The sequence below is a fragment of the Mytilus trossulus genome, chromosome 13, assembly GCF_036588685.1.
Source record: "Mytilus trossulus isolate FHL-02 chromosome 13, PNRI_Mtr1.1.1.hap1, whole genome shotgun sequence".
Taxonomy (NCBI): domain Eukaryota; kingdom Metazoa; phylum Mollusca; class Bivalvia; order Mytilida; family Mytilidae; genus Mytilus; species Mytilus trossulus.
In genome coordinates, this window is record NC_086385.1 from 50,455,274 (window position 1) to 50,479,205 (window position 23,932).

General features: G+C 31.3%; 1 protein-coding gene across 1 annotated transcript; it reads left to right on the forward strand.

Annotated features, from left to right (window-relative positions):
• The first annotated feature begins 13,637 nt into the window (after positions 1-13,637).
• On the forward strand, positions 13,638-23,932 carry LOC134694450 (uncharacterized). The gene is made up of 7 exons (XM_063555461.1): positions 13,638-14,166; positions 16,320-16,519; positions 16,924-17,115; positions 18,693-18,764; positions 19,336-19,441; positions 19,712-19,831; positions 23,826-23,932. Exons 1-7 carry the CDS (start codon positions 13,638-13,640, stop codon positions 23,930-23,932), a joined length of 1,326 nt encoding a protein of 441 aa, XP_063411531.1.

The following is a 23,932-nucleotide window of genomic DNA, read 5'->3' on the forward strand; positions in this document are numbered from 1 at the left end:
GAATCTATGTCTGTGCATATTAGTTACATAAGTAAATTACCACATATATTATCCTTCGTAATACATTTGTACTCACCACATGTGCTTTATCCTTTTTTATAATCCATATATATATATATATATATTAAAGCATACTTTCAAATTCTGTTCAATCACATCAAAATTCTTCAAGTCAAACAATAACTTATTTTCGCAATCAAATTTTAAAGTATTTCCAGTTTAAATCAACACATGTTTTGTTCAGTGAATCGGATATACGATAGTGATGTTACATTGTACACATTGATCCTATCAGGTGGGAAAATCAATTGTAATGGTTATTTAAATATAATTATGTATGTAAAACTATTGTATAAACTCATTTGATATTTTCCCTGGTCAAGTGAGGATGTTAAAAAACAGGGGCCCCTAAGTATGCAACCTGGGCTACTTGGGTATTTATATAACAGGAAATGATTGAAAAAAATATATGTTATCGTTAAAAAAAAAAAAAAAAAAAAAAAAAAAAACCTTACAAAAATGACAGATTTTCTGTTTTAGTTTTACAACAAATACTTATACTTCACATTGTTTACTTTCATACACATAGAAACTTATATATTTTTACCCTTTTCAGAGTCAAATATAAGCCTCTTTAAAATTTGTATCCTGTTCAGAAATTTGTGTACTTTTTCTCTGTTAATATTATCATAGATTTTAATGAATACTATCTTATCATTTCAGTAATGGCTTAGGACTCTGATCTGTATTTAGAGCCGTTAGAAGAACATGTTTTGTAGAAATATCTACAGTTATAAACCTTATAAAAAGTGGATGGTTTTAAACCCATAACCGCACTCATTCTCGTAATTGTCGTAAATACCAACCCTCCAAAATGTAACAGTACAACATAAGAACGAACTATAATAATCAGTTGAAAAGTATAAGGAAAAGGATACAAGTAGAACTACATGTATCAAAATCATAGAGTAGACGTGACTTGGTTCTTGTACATTCCAAAAACAAAAAGACACAACGTACAGATCTGAGAGTACTTGCAGTTACTTTCACATACAACGAGGAAATACAGCTAGTAGAAACTCCTGAAACAAACACTCAATAAAATACGTCTAAAACTAGCTATTTTATTCTTAGCTGTGTGTTTTCTTTAGTTATTTACTAATGGTTTTTGAACTAGCTATCAGCACGTGCGAACATACTATCTTCACGGCTATGTGGCCACATTTGTTCTATGAAATTTTGCTTCATTTACGTCCAATTCTTTTTTAATTAATTGATGTTTTTTTAATTTTTTTTTGGTCTTTATCTTCTGTGCATTTTTCTATTATCCATGAACTCTTCATTCGTAATTTGTTTGTTAATAGTATCTTTAAATAACATTTTTGTATCATTTCACTAATACATTGATGATGTGTACATAACAATGTCAAGCAATATGTTGACTTAGCATATTGATTCTTTAAAATGGCATACTATGTCATTGTGTACGTGGATGATATCACATTCGATATCTAATAAGCGAGCAACCGGTATATTTGGTTGTCAACACAACACTTATGATAAACAAGTGACAAACCAAGTTATACTAAGATGATGTACATATATTTTTCTTCGTTGTGCAGCTGTGCTAATGATTCAACAAGTAGAAAGTAAGATGTAAATATTCTTTATTTCATTTCATTTCTATACCCTAATTCATTTGTTATTTGTATTAACAGACTTTAAACTGATATTCGTCATCTCCTGATTTTACTCTGGAGTACAATCAAAATATGCCATCTAACCCCCTACTGCTTATTTCATTGTTCTATTTATAGAAATCGCTAAAATTTTGCAAAAGTCTAGCTTAAGTACAGTTCATTTGAAAGTAATAATAAAAAATATAGGTTTACCAATAACGTACAAATTTCATTTCAATTTTGATTCACAAAATGGCGTTTTTGTTCACCAAAGGGAGATAACTTGAAGCTTTTTTAATGATATAAACATAAGTCATCTGGGGCCTAAACGAATTGATTTTTGTACAGTATCATAATGTAACAACTAATAGTGTAATAAATAAAATTGTAATGAAAAAAACAAATGTTTCGATTCTTGCTGTTGTTTTTGTACCCTCAAGCCTCCTTGATTTGTATAAAATAAATGTAGATGTAGTGATATCAAACTTTTAGTAGGTAGATAAATTATTTATTCCGAAGAATTAATTTAAGCAAGTATAAATATATTATCAATGAAAATTATTAGAAATATAGTTGTTTGGAAAATAGTTTAACTGTTTTGCATAATTACAATGTTTGATATATTTATTATGATGAATTATGCCAATGAGGTTAGCAGTATATACTGTTTACTCAACGAAATAGTCTTATATTGAATGTCGAGTTAACTTTTTTGGTAAACTTTTAATTGAGGAAAATTTCACAGATTTGAATCATGCTGACAAATTGAACTTTTTAATGTCTTTCCACATAAGAAAATTAGCAAAATATATAGTTCGTGCATTTCATATCAGACGTCAGTTGTTATATAACACTTAATTTTTTTACATATTTAAAGCCTAAATTTTTGTTTACAAATATTTTTATGTCTATATATTTTTGAAATTTACTTACGTCAACGAACGATTAGAACGTGATAAAATTGTTTAACTTTATTTGAGGTGACTTATAGGTCTATTGGGCCGGGTGTATTACTATTTATCATATATTATATGTTTATAATCTGTACATAATTTACACATGTCACTATAATAAATAATTTACTTACTTATAGATATAGCAATATCGCGTTTAATTTTAAGAAAAAAATGCAACACGATATGCAGATTTTGAAATGAATATAAAGTTATGTTAAAAAGACTGATATCAATTGAAAAAATAACGACACTAAAGATAACAGACAAACTTGATATATCCTTGTACTTGTACATGTTGTAGAGTTATATCGAGTGTTGGTTGCTTAACGTCCATGTTAAGTTATATATCACAAGGATTCTATAAAATTTTAATACAGTTGATTCTTAGATATCAGTTATGGAAGCATGGAAACGGACAATTTAAGTTATATTATAGTTTTTCAATGGGTTATATTTCTTCAATTTCTACATTTGTCATGATCAAGTCAATTATTTTTCTTTTCAACATTTAATTGATGCTTTATCATGTTTATCATGTTTATCTAAAAGTACATTTTTTTTGTAATTAGTGAACGAAAATTAATAATAGAGTGAATATGAAATAACAAGTCATTACAAAATTCTATCATCGGTTTTATTAACAACTAAAATATTTCGATTCAAACACATAAACACGAACCTTACCAAGAGATCGGAAAGGAGGGTTTCAACTTTATTTTATTGGTAAAGCAACGATAAACACAACGACAAAACAATATTTAACAGAGGTAGTTTACCTTTATAAGTCATCAAATATCAAGCTTCAGTTTATTTGACTCATATCTTATGAAACAACGACATCAATATCTATGATAGCGGCATTTGCAATATCCTTAAACACATTTTTGTAATTCAATTTCATATGTTGCCCCAAGCTCTTATCCAGATAGTTATAAATTGATAAAGGTTTATGACTTCCGCATTTTTCTTTTTAATCCAAATTTCTTTGACCTCCATCAAGGTATGGCAAGATCACATTCAATATATAATTTGCATGAACTTCTTAAAAGGTATCAGCACATTATCAACTGTTTAAACTGAGAGGAAATATAATAGCGTACCGATCCAATTACAGAACTGATGTAATTTGTTAAAAAAAAATATAATACGGGTACAAACGTGTATAAAAATAAAACGCATTTAGGCCGATGTAATTTGCTATATAAATAACCTATATTTTATTTGCATGAATATATTAACAAGTTATCTTTAATCACCTATTATATTTTCTCAGGAGTATATAAGACTTTCAGATAGAAGTTTGAAGTTGAAAAAAGTATAAAACCTGTACAATGCTGTAAATCTAGCCTCCGAGGAAAATAAAATGGGAAAGTCCCTAATCAGATGGCAAAATCAAATGACAAAACACAGAAAAACGAATGGACAACAACTGTCGAAATATATTTGTCTTTTTTGGTTCAAACTGTATATATACTTATTTAGTGATTAAAAATCTCAGTCAAAAGGTCACATTCTCATCTAGTCCCCTGGATAACATTTATATACAGACACCTTCGCCTTCACTCTAACGCATCTGCAAATTCTTAAAAAATGTAATATCTTCGGAAAAACATGCGGTATTTTATTCTCCAATCCAAACAGTTGGACATGTTTATCAAATTAAGCTAATGAATTTTTAAATAAACATATAAACTTAGTGTATTTCATGTTATCTGTGCTAATACATGTTATCTGTGTTAAAAGCTGTGTTAATATCTGTGTTTAATAATTTTTGAATTCATTTTATCTGTGTTAATTTGTGTTTCAGATGACAGACCTGCACTTACTAAGTGGAAATACAGCTAAGAGAAACTTCTGTCACAAACACTCAATAAAATACGTTTAAAGAAGCTATGTTAGTCCGAGCTGCATGATTTTGTCAATAATTTATTGGCTTTGAACTTGCTGTCAGTAATTGTGAGTCTTTCATATCTGTACCTTGCGTCTCTTTGCAGTTTGGATGTACAAGTACCCAGGCACGTCTACTTTATGATTTTGTTATATGTATTTCTGCTTGTATCCATTTACTTATACTTTTCAACTGATTGTTATAGTTCGTTCTTATGTTGCACAACTGTGTCAGGTTTTGAGAGTGTTAGGAGCCCCATAACTTGTTAAACATCGCCACATTCTGTATGTGCATGTCCAAACGTCAGGAACCTTTTATGCAGTAGTTGTCGTTTAATGCTGTGTAACGTTTTTGTTTTTCGTTAATTATTTTTGTACTCTAATTAGTCCGTTTGTTTTCTCGTTTGATTAGTTTTACGTTTATTATTTCGGGACCTTTTATCGCTGGCTATGCGGATTGGTTTTGCTCATTTTTGAAGGCTGTATAGTCAAATATACTGTGGATTCATTTTTATTCGTGGTATACCAATTTTTGTGGGTTTCGTGGGTCACAGCGAACCACGAATATAAGAATTCAACGAAGAATAATCCCGATAAATGTGTATGGAGTCGGATGTTTATTTCCGGTTATGTTATGCAGTTCTAGTAAAGTGGTGACTAGCGATAAACATTGTAACATAACACGTGTTTTTTTATTGAAAGAAGATACACGTATTTTAATTAAATCAATAAAAAATATATCGAATATCAGTGATAATTTACTATTTTAAAATTGATGAAAACTTCATGGAAAATAAAAAGTCGTTAATTACCCTGTCATTGTTTGGTTTACTAGTGATTGAAAAACAAAGGGATTACGTACGGGGATATTGCCCGTAGGTAATATTTTTTTATGACAGGAACATTTATTTTCACACCTTTTACTTATATGACTGTTTATTATATCGTAATTAGGGAAATGAGCTTTCAATCATTAAGTTTTGATTGCATTATAGAATTTCGACAAACATTTATAAATTGTAAAATAAACAAATAATTAGTTGTCTTTGTCCATTACTGTAAGAGAAGTTTTTAATGAACACTTTAACCTAAAATGACCAAGCGAGGATTTTGACAATTCAAAACTTTTTCAATGAATTCCTTCTTTTTTGTTTGTTTTATTATTGATCAAACCAAAGGTTATATGATCTCCTAAATCAAAAAGAAATCCACGAATTACGTATCGGATTTTTTTTTGTAATCAGCGATCCACGAATTTACGTATACCACGAAACGTCTTTTTTTCTCTATCCACGAAAATTGATACCTACGAAAATAAATGAATCAACAGTAGCTGTTCATTTATGTGTAAATTGGAATAAGCCTCTTATGGAGAGTTGTCTTATCAGAAATCATACCACATCTTCTTGTAAAATTTTAAATTAATTTTTCTGTTAACAATCCCAGGTAAAACCCACCATTTTTCTTTAAATATCATGTTTCAAGTAAGGAAAACGACAATTGTTGTTTTATATTTCATGTCTGTGTGTGTTTCATTGTCTTTATTATTCGTTTGATGCACTTGTTTTTTTATTGTTTCCACTTATATTTGTCTTGTTTCCCTTAATTTAAGTTTGTAACCCGTATTTATTTTCACTCAATCGATTTATGACTTTCGAAAAGCAGTATACTACTATTGTATTTATGTTTTACTAACTTAAGGACAAAACATGTCAGTATATCTTGTTTTACAAAAACAAACAAAATTATGAAGAGGAACGACTGAAATCAACACTTCTACATATCAACAATCCCCAAATAATTGTATTTGTTATCAATTCAAACTTACAGTTATGATATCAGCTATTACAAATCACAGATTTTTTAAACCAGTTTGCATTGGAACAGATGATAAAGAAGAAAAGAAATCTGTTCTTAAGCTTTCCTTTGCAAACAAATTCCTCGGTGGAGCCATCTGGGGAAATATCCTTCATTATAAATTAGTGGACTCGAAAACACCTCCTTTTTTAAACATTAGTATGTAGCAATCAATTCTTAAACTTAGATAAAAGTAAAGCAATTGCAACTAAAACTTGAAAATCGAACTTGTTATGCAGGATTTTTATTTTGACAACTTCAAGTCTAAACCTGCTGATTGCACCTTTGCTAGTTCCAAATTTACATATAATCCGGCTTGCTACGTTGTTACCGGTGACCTTAACATTGTCCATTACACGTATTTTCGAAATGTGTTATCCAAAGGTCCGGAATATCGTGACCCTAAATCCATTATTGGAAATACAACTTCAAAACACTGATGAAGGCAATTAAGGATTATGCAAGATAATGGCCTTAACGCGAGCAGGAGACCTATACACTCTTTCCGAGGTTGTTTATAAAAATTAAAATTAAGAAACAGAATTGGTCTATCAACACTTATGATACGACGAACTTTAGAGACCCAAATATTGATAAAAACTTGTCCAACCTCCATACAAAATATGTTATTGTCCCCGCAGATAAAGCCCCCAACGACATCGTGTTTGTGAGTAAATCTCATTACATATACTGCTGAATAAATGAATGAGGTATTCACTAAAAAAAAGTCAACATATACCCTCACTACATTAACCAAAGAGGAAATGCTTCTATGTTATAACATTCAAGCAGCGCCTGCATACAGAGTAGATATCTCCCAATTGATACGATAGTTTTGGGCTTCTATTTCCTATCATGATTTTCATGACAGAAGTTTGCTGCTCAAAAGGAAGCTAATAAACCATGAGTTTCAATTTCTGAAGTTGAAATCATCTCTTCGTGAATATAAAGGACAACTTCACAAGTTGATTGACTGTTATGGAAGATCCGTTTTACAGATGATATTGGATATTTTCCTTTTTACAAAAATTTGAAAACAGCACGTTTGATAATTTCTTATGTCGAGTCGCTTCTCTGAATTTACCTTCATTAGGAACGCTTAAAGTCAAACAATTGAAATCCGAAGATGTATAGGTACCGAAACCGTTGAAGAGCTATATGGTAAAAATACCTAAAAATAAATAGCCAAATTCATCTAAAGCCAACTTTGCCTGAGGAAGTTGAAACCTTAGTTTCTTAATAATTTCAAAATTTATAAACGGAAAATTTTAGTAAAGTTTGTTAAATCATGTCAGTACCGAAGTACTGACTACTGGGCTGATGATACCCTCCAGGACTGATAGTCCACCAGCAGAGGTATTGACCCAGTGATTTAAAATAAATGAAAACAATACGTTTAAAAATTTCCTGCGTCCGAAGCGATTTTCTGGATTTACTTTCATACAATATATGCAATCGGAAGATACTCATATCAGAATTCCATAGTCTCACTGCACAAGCAAATTTAAACCAGTTGAGAAAGTATTCTCCTGAGGTTTAACTTTATTGCTCTTAGTCATCGATGTTGTAAATAATAAAAGGTAAATTGGCAATTGGTATTATCCATATGTGGGCAGTTTGTAAAACAGACACTAAGAAGTTAGTGAATTGTAGAAATGTGTTTCATCTAATTTGGATAGATATATGTTTATTTTTAGGACAGTATAGTGAACACTTCTTGTTGCAAGATCTAGGAAGTTAAAGTTTCGATATAGTATGTTTTAATTTGTATATTTAGTATTTTACTAATTTTGTCAGTTTAGATTGTTTAGTAGGTACAAAAATGTATGGTTATAAAGTTTTGAATAGTTTCTTGTTTGAATAGGTTTCTTTATGGGTTTGTTAATTTGTTTTGGATTTTAACATTCCTTTGAAAATGTGGTTATTTAAAGTTTGGTTATTGTGTTTCTTAAGTTACTTTTATAAGTCATGGCAGAAATCTATTGAGTGACAGTAAGATTGAGTGTAGACAACTAGCTGGTAACGTAAGCTGTTTAATGTGATTCCGTGAGATATGCAATGGTGTACTATACCTGGTACAAAGATAGACTTGTACGAATCCGATAACACACGTTTAAAATTTTTCGTGAGCACCAATTGGTGGACAATACCTGGTACAGTTAGAACCATGCAGATTAATCGTATTTACATTCTTTTTCTGTTTGAAGGACTGTCTTTTTTAACATATCGATTGCTGTATATAACTGTGACTGTTCACCCTTGTGATATATATTCTTTGGATGACCGTACTTTATAAAATGTGTTTACAGACTATTCCTTGATGTTTGTGCCGTGTGGAATGGATGCATCGACTCTGTGTTTAGATGACATTTGTGTGGAATTTATTGACATTTTATTTGCACTGATTAATATTGTTATTTATTGTTTTCAGCACATCCATGGTGTTTTTGTTTTTGCCAAACATTTAATTTCATTTACATTTGTCCTAAGGGGGAAGGAATGTACTGGGTGTGGTTAAGTCCCCTTTAATTGTGCTGATTTATGATTTAGTACTTTAATGCGATTTAAATACTAAGATACAAGTAAGGATTATTAATTTAACTGTTTCAGTATTTTATTTTGATCTTTCGATAATGTTTGAAACATATTGATTCATTCAACTTTTCCTTAGTATCGTTTCTGATAAAGATGGCTTGATTATCGACAAGATTTAGAATTTAATTTACATTAAGTAGAAGTACACTTTGCACAAGCCTCCACACCTCTCAAATATGAAATTCATCCTACGTGAGGACAAGACATCTCTTCATGTGCAGTTCGCAAGAGTTAGTCACCCCTTTTTATGCAAGTTTTATTGAAGGAGCACAACGTTTTGCAGTTGATACATAACATTGATGTCGTTATGTCGTTTCTTTATATGGGGAAGGGTCTTTTTCTCTTTGACATATATTTTACATTTCTTTAATTTAAATTTCATGAACTCTTCCGATTCTTTCTTCATTTATATAGAATCATCTCTTCATTACACATCCAATAACATCATACACTTAATCTGATAAACAAAACACCCTAAACTACACATGTTAGTCGCTTTCATCTTAGGAAATAAAACTTACGTCCTCTTGCAAATATGCATATTCATCACGACAACACATTAAGTATCAATCCAATTGGTAAGCCATGAAGGTTAGACACAACTTTCCTTCCAACAGCTGGCCACATACAGACTCCTGAATCAAATTGCTGCCAGAAATTTTAATGCATGTTCAGACATCTTTGATGCATTTAATCTACTCTTAAGTCGACTAAAAGGTCTGTCATCATAAAACAAAATCTAAAGATCTTTCCACGAGAAAATGCACAGATTTCGATATAAATACTGAATTCTAGACAATTATGCATATGCAGAGACGTATCTTCAACGTTCTAGTTCACAAGGTAATAGTCCGTACTAAGACGCTCTACGTAGACATATTATTCTGACTCTGAGCCTACTTGTCTTTGATTTAACTCATTAGTGCCGCTTGCTGAACGGATTAACCATTAAAAATAATTATCGTTAAGTTTGTGGTTTGACCTGGCAATAAATTGAACCCATTACATCCCGCACTATAGTCAAAAAACAATAAAATCATTCAACGAGTCAAACAGAAGAAAACAATATCATACCAAAGAGGAGTGAATAATACCAGAGGGACAGTCAAACTCATAGATCTAAAATAAAAGAGGGGCGAAAGATACCTGAAGGACAGTCAAACTCATATATTGAAAATAAACGGTCAATGCCATGGCGAAAATTTAAAAATACAAACAGACAAATAAAAGTACACATGACACAATATAGAAAACTAAAGACTAATCAACACAAACCCCACCAAAAACTGGGGGTTATCGCAGATGCTTCGGAAGGGTAGTTTATTTTTCGCCTTCACTTATCTTAGTGTCGTATGACTTGGTCTTTGATTATCTTGACAATATTCATTATCTATATACGTCAAAATAGTTGGAAAAAGAATGAGTCTTTAGTACATGGATGACCAAATCGCAAGACTAACAAAGGCCAGAGAATACTGAATTGGGACTGGCGGAAAAATCATTAGGCTTAAACATGTTATTCTGAGAGGTCAGACCCCCCTCTCCCTTTACCTCTAGCCAACGTAGAAAAAATCAACCACACAACAATACGCACAATAAAACTTAGTTGAACATAACCTTTAAAAAGGTAACAGACATGTAGGATGCTAACAGACTCCAGGCACTTGTTTATATGCATGTGAAGGTCAACTATCCATATATATATATACATGTATATTAAATTAGTCTATATATAAATGTATATTAAATTAGTATTGAATTTATTTTAAGATCCCTTTTGTTACATCTTATGATCAATTTTATTTGGCAATTGCCAATGGTAGTCAGGAGTGTTCAGTTGTTCGACCTGTTAGTTAAATGCGTTTTGTTTTACTTTTTCACGTTTTTGGACTATTGAAAAATGTTGTTTGTGCTGCATTTAAACCCTACTACAACAAAATTTGTTTTACATGGACACTTATAAAAATAGCGGTTTTTATCCAAAGCATTTATACTTGGTTTGAACGTAGTTTTCAATTTAGAGTTGATCATATACATGTATATACGGATATATGGATAGTCTACCTATTGCTGTTTCCTTTCTTTTACCATCAAATATAGAACTTGTTATCTATGCTCAATACCAAAAAAGACACATCCAATTGGAATATAGGTAGTTTCATTTTCAAAATAAATCTCGTGTATCGCGCGAATTATGTAAATTTAAGCGAAATAATCTTTTAAATTCGGTCCCCCCTTTTTCTAACATAAATCATGGACTCGACCCTAATACCAGAGAGAGAAGATTGCTCCATTCAAACACCAGATTTTGAATTGATAATACATGTAGCAGAAACATGATAAATGTACAGATTCTGTTATATTGAAGGTCTATCTAAAAATTTCATAATAAAAAATAAATGTCCGCAAAGTTGTTATTGACTCCCTTACACATGTAGTTCATTGCTTTAGGATTTGTTTTAAGAAATTTAACTAGATTTACTTATGGAAATAATATTAGGAATACACGTTACATTCATAAAAAAAAATAAGTTCCTAAAGGCATAAAAATGTATAAACAAAACTTTGTCAGATGAATAGGTACAATTTGGATGGCAAATTTCAGCTTTTTATTGCCCCGCTTGGCTATGAAAAAATAAAATAAAAAACTATCGCACCAACCTTGCACCAAAAAGATTTTTTATCCCAAGTTTGATATGTTTGAACTTGTCAAAATGATAAAATTTCTAATTGGTGCAAGCATGGTGCGGTGGTAAAATTTTAGAAAAACCATCCAAAATTCTGAATTTTTGCTTATTTTCCCCATTATGACGTCATTTGCACCTACCAATGTGACGTCATTTGACCTTTTTTTGTTCGATAGAAACATTTTTTTCAAATCATTTACTCATATTCTAATAATTTATGAAGAAAACTCTGCTCTGTTAGAATTTTTATTATCTGGTTAATCTGGGGCCATTTTAGGCCATTACAGCCCCTACTCCTTTGATTGATTAACTTATATTCAATGTACCAAATATAACACGCATTCGGGCCAAGATTTTTAATTCATATGAAAGTTAAAAAGACCATATGCACTATGATTGCATTCACATGCACATTCCAAAATAACTAACATCATAATGTCTCTATGTCAAAACACTAGAATTAATAAACGTGTTATGTTTAGTGTATTTGATAAGATGCTTTGCCATATTGGGTATTGATCAACCTTTCTGCTTTAAAAGTCGATACAAAAAAAATGCGTACACAATTACACTTTTTACGGAATTAAAGGCGAAACACATAAATGCATCCTGGTATATTTGATGAGTTCGTACACAGCATAATAAAACAAGTAAGAAAAAGGCGTCTTGTAGTGGTATGCTATGATATATCTTAATCGCTTGTTTTTTTGGAAATTTATTTCTTTTTTTCATTTTTTGTAAACACTTTTGCATGTCATCATGGCATTTATGGCAACATTCCTGTAAACCAATGTGTGAAAGCAAGTTTTGTACACACGGAAACCTAATATTTCGAATGATAGGTTCAAGGTATTGAATCTGAAAAGCAGGGATGGGGTTCCAAGCTATTTCTTTAAAAGAGTTCTTCAAATTAAACGTCAGTTTTTGCTTTTTTATTTCTAAAGAAAAAAGTGAGTCCGTAAACTGAGACTATTCCACGAAATGTACAGATAGTACTGTGTTACTATTTTATACGTTCACATTATTTTACTTCAGTTTAAATTCATTCTTTTCTAAATCTTTTGTGTTCTACTTGACTGCATGTTGTACCATTTAAATTAAATATTTGACTATCCTGTGTCTTAATTTAAAATACTTCACTTGAATACTAGGACAAACTTCTGTACTGGGTTACTCGATGGAAATATTTCTTTAAATATATAATCAGGAAAATGCTTTATAGATATGATACTATTACCGTTTCGTTATTTTCAACTATTCAATACAAACCGTAAAATATGTATAACGGTAGTATTTCTATTTTAGTGGTTTTTCTTCCAATTGCGTTTTGTGAAATATGTTCTAGAGAATCAGGACCATCTGGACTAATGAAATGTGCTCACATTTCAGGATATGATAATAATTATCAATGGGGAACATGCCTTTCAGAGGAAGACGTGAAAACAGTGACCATGGGAAGATTCATATGTGCAGATAAGGAAGCTTATTACTGCATGTTTACATGTATGACAGAGGTTTATGGTATTTGGCGTGGACCATTATATGATGACTGTTCATGTTCATCGGGCGAAGAATTACCCGACTCTGAACTATCACTCCCATCTCAGTGTTACACACCATCAGGAACAGATTGCTCTTGGTACAACAACTGCTTTAAAAGAAAATTCAGTTGCAATGATACAACCATAGATTATGCACTTGAATTTAATACAGCTGTTTGCAATCTCTTTTCACTAAACGAAAGTTTTTCAAATCATGGTCAACAATGGATCGATCATGTGAGGAAATGTCTACAATTTTCAATTCTCTCAATCCTTCGTCCGTGGCGGTCTCTCTCGTGCACGGAAGTTGAAAAGGCGGTTATAGATTCTCACAGTTCTTGTTATATTGAACCGCACGTGCAGTTTTTGAATGTTTCAATCTGTCAACTAACTTCAACAGACTATTTCCAGGCATTTTGGACAATCAGATCAACCATGGGACAGTCTTATCGTTCTACAAATGTATTTACTAAAACTGTGTTTAATACGATGAAAAACTGTAGTGAATCGTTTTACAAAAATGTAACATTTGGCGAAGACTTACGAAAGTTTGATTTGACAATAAGTTACACTCAAACTGCTTTAGACCGGCGTCAGCGCTTAGTGGTTGATGATGAGGTGACGATCTCTTTTGAAATTGTTGAGAACCTAGCAAATAAACTGAAATGGCAAGAAAAGGGGGTGCTCTGGTTTTCTCAACTAAACAGTAACGTCAGTGATAATCTGTCTACAGAAATTTATATTGAATTATTTCTCGCAAATAGGAAAACGTATGACTTAAATGCAGTTGATATCACTGAATCAGTTCATCTTGATGCAGTGGCAGACGAATTAAGGTATAGTGTTCAACATGATAGTCTGCATGGGAATACCGACAATATATCATTCAAAGTTGTTTCAGTAAAAGGATGCTTAGATTCTAAATGCCAAACATTGTCGTTCAAAATTATTGCATCACAAACAGGTAAAGTAGGAATTTGTTTTTTTCTATAAGTTTAGTTACCAACTATTGTAGCATTTCTAGATTGTTTTACCTTTAATGGTCGTCAAGTTTGTACTTTAACTATTTTGATATGAGCGTCACTGACAAGAATTATGCAGACTAAACGCAAGTCTTGTGTATTCAATTTAAAGCCTACTATATAAACAATTTAGTATTTTTAATTCAAAAGCATGATATTTAAATTTGTTATAAGGACTACATTTTTTGTAAAATACCAGGTGTTTATTATATAGATTCATTTTTTAATTATGTAGAAAAATTTATATTGATAAAAGGACAAAAGAAATTGCTAAAGATTTCATAGGCATGCAATTGAATTTCTTGTGAAAACCTCCTTTTAACAACGAACAAAGGTGTACCGCAAACAAATATTTAAATGCATTTCTGTAGTAATCTTATTCCATATTATGTAACTATGTTAAATAGTTTGCACTATGGAACATAAGCATGAAAAGTCTTATTTGGTTATTGAATTAGTGAATACTAAATGAAATGTATTTTCTTTGCTTTATAAGTGTATGCTTTTAAATCATGACCAAATCATTTGTTAGAAAACAAATAAAAGAAGAAATAAAAAAGCCATGTAGAAAGTTCTAGATTGTACAGCAAACTTATTGCAAATAAATCAAAATAGATATAAATGGTTTCTACCAAAAAAAACAATCTTGTTTATAATAGGCAATATGAGTTTACTTATTTTAAAATGTAATCAAATACTTTCAAAACATACAGACTAAGTTCAAATACATGAACTGGTTGCTGAAATCGAATCAACTTCAAATGAAGAATGCGTCTACAGTGTATCAATATAACAATCGAGGGGCGTTGTTTTGTGCAAGATGAAGACCAATAAGTAACATTAAAAGCTATAAAATGCATTGGTTCGTTTGAGGCATATCTATCACATTTATATCGTTTAATTCCTATCAAATATAAGCCAACTGTCTTTTTCAACGCTGAAACAAGATGGCACATATATCTTATTTACACCTGCTCCATTAATTCACATAATTATGTTAGAAGTAATATATTGTTAAATAACACACTAAACACTTAAATCTCAAATATTTGCATACTTTGTCTTTTAACAATAACAATAACTATTTAAGTGGTCTTTAAATCAATGTTTTTGAAAACTGATATCTGTATATTTAATTATGTATTGATACATCTTTCTTATTTAACATGTTAAACTATATGTGAAGTAGATCATTTATGATAATATTTAAAATGTCGGTTATCATATTGTATGCATATGAAGAGCGTCACTCCAGTTACGACAGATTTTAAATGTCGGTTATCATATTGTATGCATATCAAGAGCGTCACTCCAGTTACGACGCTTTGTTAAAGGTCATCTGCATTGTTTAGTTTTGCAGACTGCTTAACGATACAAACTTGATATAGTTTTGAAAATAAAGTATATTTAAAGGTCTCATTTGAAAAATTCAGTATTGTTATTAAAGCAAAATCCCATACCATATGACATCCGTCGTGGGGTCATGTAGTTACAAACAAACCCAGTGATAAACAGAATATTTTTTGCTCACATTGGGGAGAAAGGAGAACAGGGATGTCGTTCCTAATTTTGAAAAACATCCGCCGCAATCAGTAAAAAAGTTATAAACAAAGGTCATTCAACTCGTGAATGCGTACTTACAATTTATGAAGTCATTTCTTTTAATTTTTGGTTTATTAGCTCCTGTGTAACCCTCTTGGAGAATTTAGTTCAAAATTAGCGCCAAATCTTATAAGGGCCATATAACACTTTGGGTAGATTTTTTTCGATGGTTTAAAATGTTTTACAGACAGTGAACTTAAAACTTTCAGCACATGGGATCACGAGTAATGATTTTGTTGGTTGGTGATACCCTCGAACATTGTTCAGGGATTTTGTAATTATTGCAATATTTAATTATTTTTTATTTTTTTGTCATTTCAGAGTAATGGGACTTTGAACAGTTCAATTTGTCACACTTACTAGCTTCTAATTATTCGCGTTCATGGCTTTCTAAATATTCCATTTTTAAAATCATTAATTTTAATATCCGCAAAAAATGGATTTTAAACGTTCTCTTGTGCAACTTTGTATGCTGTTTATACTGTTATTGCAGAATCATCAGAATTTTGTCTCATAAATGTCGACAGATTCAACACAAAATGGGATCAAACTAAAGTTGGTACTGTAATTGAAATGGCATGTACAGGTAATTATACTGGTACTGTCTCCCGATTGTGTGGCACAGGAGGCCAATGGGAAGAACCGGATAACAGTCTATGTATAAGTGTGGCCATTCAAAATTTACACAAACAGGTAAATCTAAGCCTCATTAATTCTTAATATATGTCGAATAATAACTATGACCAATTAATATCAACAATTGCAAATAATAGCATTTAGAAACTATTTTTCACTACCATTTGAGTCATAACCTGTTCCGTCCTGTAGTGTTATTCATATGTAGACTTTTAAGATTAAAGTCAGTTTTAAAACAAATCACTACAACATAAAAAATGCAAACATTTTCCGATTGTGAGCTTTACATTTGTGAATTACTTAACAGGTATGCGTACCATTATATTTGGTACTGAAAATATATTCAAGAGTATGACCTCTTTTTGGAATTAAATATGAAGCTACTGAAACAAATACATTTGTATAGCAACGCTCATTTTATCACTTGTTAAGTTTGATAGATCCATTTATTTGCATTTCAGGCAAGTATGTTCCAGACCAGCGACAATACTGCTTCAAAAGTAAATGATATTTTGAATGAGCTAAATAATCTGACGAGCGAGGCTGATGATCTTAGAAGTGGTGACATGGCAACATCAACAGCTATACTGAAAGACATTTCAGAGCATGTAGCAAAAAACACAGCATCAGCTGTTTCTGACAATCAACTTGAGGTTTGTGTCAAATTCAATCAAGGAGAAGCGTTTCTGAACTCCGGCATTACATTTTCAATCGATCATTATACAAAGGAGTGAAATGACAAAATCATCGAACCCACTTGAGGTTTTTGTCAAATTCAATTAGAGATGAGTGTTTCTGAAATTAGAAATAACATATTCTATCGATCATGAACAAAAAAGTAAAATTACAATATCAGCAAACTCCTTGTAAAATTGTGTAGAAAATGATAGATTAAACCTGATTTTGAAAATTTGTGGATTAAAAAAATGTAACTTGTTTGGTAGTCGCACAATTAATTACACGATTGTATTGCCAGCAATGAGTGAACAAGCCAACATTACTTAAGCAAATCATAATATTAAAGACGACCAACATGATCAAGGTGTGTCTATTGCTTTTTCAAATGCAAAATATAATATTCTTGATTGGAAAAAAAATACTTTTAGGGGGAGGGTTGGGATCCCGCTAACTTGTTTAACCCCGCCACATTTTTAATGTATGTGCCTGTCCCAAGTCAGGAGCGTGTAATTAAGTGGTTGTTGTTTGTTTATGTGTTACATACTTATTTTTCGTTTTTTTTATATAAATAAGACCGTTAGTTTTCTCGTTTGAATTGTTTTACATTGTCATATCGATGGATGACTATACGGCATGGGCCTTGCTTTTTGTTGAAGGCCGTACAATGACCTATATTTGTTAATATCTGTGTCATGTTGGTCTCTTGTGGACAGTGGTCAAATTGTCATATCATACCTTATCTTCTTTTTTTATATTTTAGCTTTTTTCAAGTAATGAATAGGAAATAGAAAAACTACAGGTTAATTTTTTTTTTTTTAAATATTTTGATTTAGAGGAAACTCGACAAATCATTTTATATATTTTGCGCCACCAGAGCATGGACTTATATGAAGTAGTTTGCAGAAAAATAATCTATGTTTCGATATTCCATCAACAAGGATATATGATAAACAATTTAAAAATGTTTCATTATCTAAAAGCTTTGAGATTTGCCTTGTTTTAATGTGCCAGTGTGCATAAGAATCAGGCAATGGTGAAAACATGACCAAAAAAAACCCACCCAAATTGACATTGATTTCAGTTCATAATAAGTAGTTATGCACAAAAATAACATTCATTTCCATTTTCTGTTCTGGTAATAGAAGATACAATTTGGTTGAAATGCTCTAGAAATTAACGAATAAGGGGAGATAATTCTATAATTTGCTATCATGCTAACCAATTTTCTAACCAAGTTATTTGATATTACCAGACACACACAAACAAAAGACTAATACTTTTTAACTCAGGATGATGGTTAGTATTAAATAGCATTATTAGCTTGGTGAGTTTTTACTAATCATGTTTCAATTTTTACCTAAATTGCCTGATTCTTACAAAGACTGGCACTCAAGTAGGTATTACATCATATACACCGTCACTGATACGCCAAACGTAACGTAATTGCATTTGTCGAATTTGTGATAGGTCCTGTTGAGCATTAGATATATATCAATTATGCTTGAAATAGAAAGAACAAATAGAAAAAAAAATGTGGACTTCAATATTTTAGATATTTGGTTCCCTTTGTAACAGTCTACTGGATGATAAAAACAGCAATAACTGGAATGAGTTGAAACTAAAGGTAAGCCAATTTAGTAATTTACATGATAAAGCACATCAGATAATTTCTATCTGAAAAGTTAATTAAGTTGTCAGAATGTTGCTGAGCCTTAAAATCTCTTAGAGATGACACAAAAACATAAAATGTATAGACGAAAACTTATTTAACTTTCATCTTACTATATCGTAGAATTTGAAATCTTTAGAGCATGAACTTCCCCTTTAAATTCTTTATAATGAGTTTAATATGTTTAATATTTTATTAATGCTTCTTTACCACTAAAATAGGGAATCAATCAACTTGGGAGGGGGTGTCGAAGCAGACATCGACAACTTGGTATCCTTGTCACTTACCGACAACAATATCCAGAACATACTGTATAAGCAGTCGGTCGAGATCCAAGCTCCTTTATTGATAAACAGAACCCTGAAAAACTGTTTTTTTGTTATCCATGTAATTTGACTTCACAACACTAAAAGTAAGCTTGATTTTGTTCAAACATTTTACCCTGGATTAACTTGAGATGAATTTGGATTCCTACCAGATATAACATGTTTATAAGACTATATATATGGTTAATTTCTTCTTTCAGGGACCTAGCAGTATAACAGGATTGGTCAAATCTGTTACTTTATACACAAAGAGCTATACTAATGTTATAGAACAGGAATACACCGTCGTTGAGAATAAGAATATAGGTAAGTTCCACTATACACACCTGTTATTTAAAGTTTTACAATACTAGAATACCCATTTGGGGAGTCTGTAGTGTGTTTATTGTATAACAGTCGTCAAAATAAGAATCCAAAATGTAATCAAATTACACTTGATGTTTTATATAACCAGAAGAAGTAAAATTAAGAAGTTCAGTTTTGACAGAAATATATCAGAAATACATGATCTTATTCACATGAACACGATAATGTTTGTCGCTAAAATTTGATAAATGTGGATTGCTTTTGTTTTAGTGATTGAGGTAGGGAAGATTAGAGCTGAAGACTTAATTGTCCCTGTCAAATCAAAGATATCAGAATCCTGGATTGCTGATTCTCAGACTGAAATAACCCTGGATAAGAAAAACTTTGATGGTATGTATCATATTTTTTTTCTTCATTTTCTCAAGTTTATATGTCGTAGAAAAAGTACAAATATTGCGAGACGATTGCAAGATTATGCATTGTGTTTATGTCAGATCTCCTATAGAAGATGGACGAAAGATGCAAGAAGGACAGTCAAGATAAAAATGAAAAAGACAAACAGACAAACAATAGTACACATGACACAATATAGAAAACTTAAGAATTATAAACACCATCCCCACAAAACTAGGATGATATCAAGTGCTCCGGAAGGGTAAGCAGATCCTGCCCCACATGTGACACCCGTCGTGTTGCTCATGTTATAACAAATCCGGTTTAGTCTTATTCGGTATGTCACATTCATGAAAGGGAATGGATTTTAGTTACGACGTAAGTAACAAATCCGATATCATCTGTGAAACGGTTATTTCATAACGGTCAATCAACTCGTGATGGCATGCGTAAAATGTACGAAGGGATGATTCGAACTTCACCATTTGGAACTCTTGGTTTAATAGCTTCCTTGTGAACAGCAACTCTCCATCAAGAAAACCATAATAGGAAATACAAGCACGGGCATATCGTATTAATTAAAATATGTATACCCCGTATGCAGGTGCTGCTGGAATGTTGCTACTTAGAAATTGAAAATTCACAATTGGCAAGCTTTTAAAATAACCTCTTTTGTCGTAAACTTTTGTTTTCAAACGATTCTCATTGTCAATTTCTAGATGTAAGTCAAGATGTGAGTCCGACTTATCTGTATCTGTTATATCCTTTATGTCTTGTTCGATGGGATAGATGCGTTCAACATAGTCACCAAATGTTGAATTATTTCGTGAGATATACATTTTTGATCATCTGAACGAGGAAATTTCGTTTATATATTTTTAGAACTGAATATAACTGGATATAGTACTGTGTTCTACAGAAATATTTCGAAGATATTTCCTGACTATTTTCAACAAAATGGGTTTGTACATATTTTTTTATTTTCATAGAATTAGAATCCATAGTTCCCTTTCGACTGCAAGATTTTATTAAGAGACATGTGTTTTATATAGTCAGGAAAACATTAGACATCGTAAAACATAAATAGTATTTGATAAAACAAAAAGTGTTTTCTTTTGAAACTGATATTTAAGGTAGCACAAAACTATTTGAAGAATTTGAGGGAATTATAATATAAATGTACGAAGTATTCTCCTGATAAGGTAGACAACTCTCTTAGTTAATAATACAGTTGTTTTTATAGTTACAAGCTTAGAATATATTGATAAAATACTTGACACAAACAATGCTATTTGGAGTTATGTGCTATAAGATAACCCTACTCTTTTGGTTATGTTTTTTTACAGAGAACTGAGTCTAACAAACAATAGCTATGGTGTGAATTCATTCGTTGCGGACTTTTCTATTGAGCCAACACCAGAAAGTTTAGATTATCCTTTGATTATAAAATTTCAGCACATATCGGCAAGTGATATTGTATTAGGTATAGGTGAACACATGCTTATAAAATGATTTAATTTGAAGCGTACGTTAATTAGAAGTATGCACATAATTATTAACCACGCGAATTCACTTTGAATATACAAGTATAGATATACTAAACTTGGAAAATGTTATGACTTTTAAACGAAGTGAGAACGGGTGAGAAGCCGGGATAAGCGTTTCTTATACATGAATTACTCGCGAAGAGATCCAGTCAAATTGTCATGATGTGTAATTGTACTTACTAGTAATCAACACATTTTCTCTGATAAAACGAATGTATAGGATAAAAAAATCTTAAGGATCTTATATAACAAAATCATGTTCGCATGCAATTGGCCAAGGATAATATCTTATTGGTCAATACTTTACTCATATTCATGTCAAAACAGTATATTGGTGAACATCACATCTCTAAATAAGGTACTTATCATGAAACACGACCACAAGGAAAGTATCAATGTGTTTGTGCAAACAAAATACGATGAGGCCTACGGTTTACCACTACTGCAAAAATGGGAATCCTAATTTTATTCGTCATTCGATCATCATAGACAAGTCATGGGGTATTTTTACCTGATTTTTGATAGCTCAGTTTGTATTGAGACTAATCTTTTTCTGTATACTTTTAACGATTTTGAGCTTTATATATTTGTTACACTTAACTAAAGGTTACCTAAGTATACAGACCTCTTAAACCGTCTTTTATGCAGTAAATGGTGTATTGTTTGTTTCTGTTGACGTAAATACAAACCAAATAACACCCTTAACATGTCTTACCTTTTCATGAAAAAAGGCAACCGATTAACCCTTTTTCCTATCTCTTCATAAAAGATATTTGTGTATACTAAGATGCATAGTATGAAACGATTACATATTGACATAATATTTGTTCTCTTCGATTCAAAACATTTTATTTAATTTTTTTCACAGGCAGGCTACTCAAAACCATTCTGCGGATTCTGGGATTTTGATATACCGTAAGTTTTACATGCTTCTAAATACAAAGACTATAAACACGTTACACATTTTGAAATGATTTATATGCTCGGAATGGATTTAATAAATATTCCTATTCGTATTCTCATTCTTATTCCTGACTTTGACAGATGTTGTGTGATTGATAATAAGACAACTCTCCACGAGAGATCCAATGCGTAAAGCCCATATCGCATAGTCAAACAATTCAAACTGATAAACAAACATTTATGTACCAAAAAAAGAAAACAACTAAATTAAAGGCTTCTAACTTTGGACAGACATTTACAGAATTTAGTCGGATCACGTTTGTTACATTATTTAAGTTCTTCATTTATTTAAAGAGGATTGCCAACAAACAGAGGCTACGTTTGGGTCTCCTCAACATTGATATATACCAATTCTCAATTACCAAATAGTATTTGTTTTGTTTTCAAATATGATTAACACAAGACCTGACAATATGTACAGGACAAAACATACGAATGTAATTATACTACGATTTTGAGCTTTCTAAAAAGCTGTGTACTGCTTAGCTCTATCCTAATTTGAGGTAATATGTGTGCATGTGGTTGTTGAATTATTATTGAAAATGTGGTATCTTTAGATATTGATTGATATAAAGAGTGTGCATTATACACTCATGCCTTAAAAAACAATTAATAACTTGTTGAAAAGTAAAAACTTACAAATAGACACGACTATTGAGGTGTGCCTCTCTGAAGTAGTGCCTTGATTGTCAGAAGTTATAGAATACAGAAAATACATTTTTGTAAACATTGAATACAAAGGAACATTGTTAAGCAAAGCAAATCGTGCAAATTGCAGAGTAACAGAGCAAATAAAAATGTATTAATAACTGACTTTTACATGAAATATTTGCATGAATTTATTACAGTTGATCGGAACTGAAATACACATAGTTAATTTGCCGGCATTTCATGTCTTATTCTGGTCGAGAAAAGTCTGTAAAGTTTTACATCATTTAAGCCAATAGCTGTTGCTGTATCTCAGCCGCATCACAATGCAAAAAAATCAGATACGTGATAAGAAATTAATTCAAGATGGCGTGTATGTCGACTTAAACTAATAGCTCCGCACCGTGATGCGAAGCAACAAACCCATCTACATTTTAGCAGGCCCCTAAACCTCACACTGACATGTGTGTAACTTTATAACAAACAAACTATAAAAAGCAGTCGAACAGGCTTAAAAGATGCACGAAAGATACCAGAGAGACAGTCAAACTCATAAATCGAAAATAAACTGACAACGCCATGGCTAAAAACCAAAAGGAAAACAGAAAAACAATAGTACACATGACACAACATAGAAAAGTAAAGAATAAACAACACGTAACTCATCAGATAAATACAAATAGAAATACATCTATCTAAAACACAGAGTAGACATGGACGGGTATTACAATGTTTATATTTATCATAATTAGTTAAATATTCAAAGTATCATGTATCTATGATTTGTGTAATTATGACGTGAATATCATTATCATTATAATTTCATACTACAGAGACACTCCGAATGGAGCATGGTCTACAGAAGGATCTACAGTTATTGAATCAACCAATAGTTATACAATCTGCCAATATAACCATACCACAAACTTTGCTATTTTGA

What these genes read in the sequence shown, in the direction of transcription:
- LOC134694450 (XM_063555461.1), top strand. Translation starts at nt 13,638, where the DNA reads ATGGGACAGTCTTATCGTTCTACAAATGTATTTACTAAAACTGTGTTT. An exon ending in TTCAAAATTTACACAAACAG is followed by an intron (nt 16,520 to 16,923) that starts GTAAATCTAAGC and finishes TTTGCATTTCAG; the next exon opens with GCAAGTATGTTCCAGACCAG. An exon ending in CGTTGAGAATAAGAATATAG is followed by an intron (nt 19,442 to 19,711) that starts GTAAGTTCCACT and finishes CTTTTGTTTTAG; the next exon opens with TGATTGAGGTAGGGAAGATT.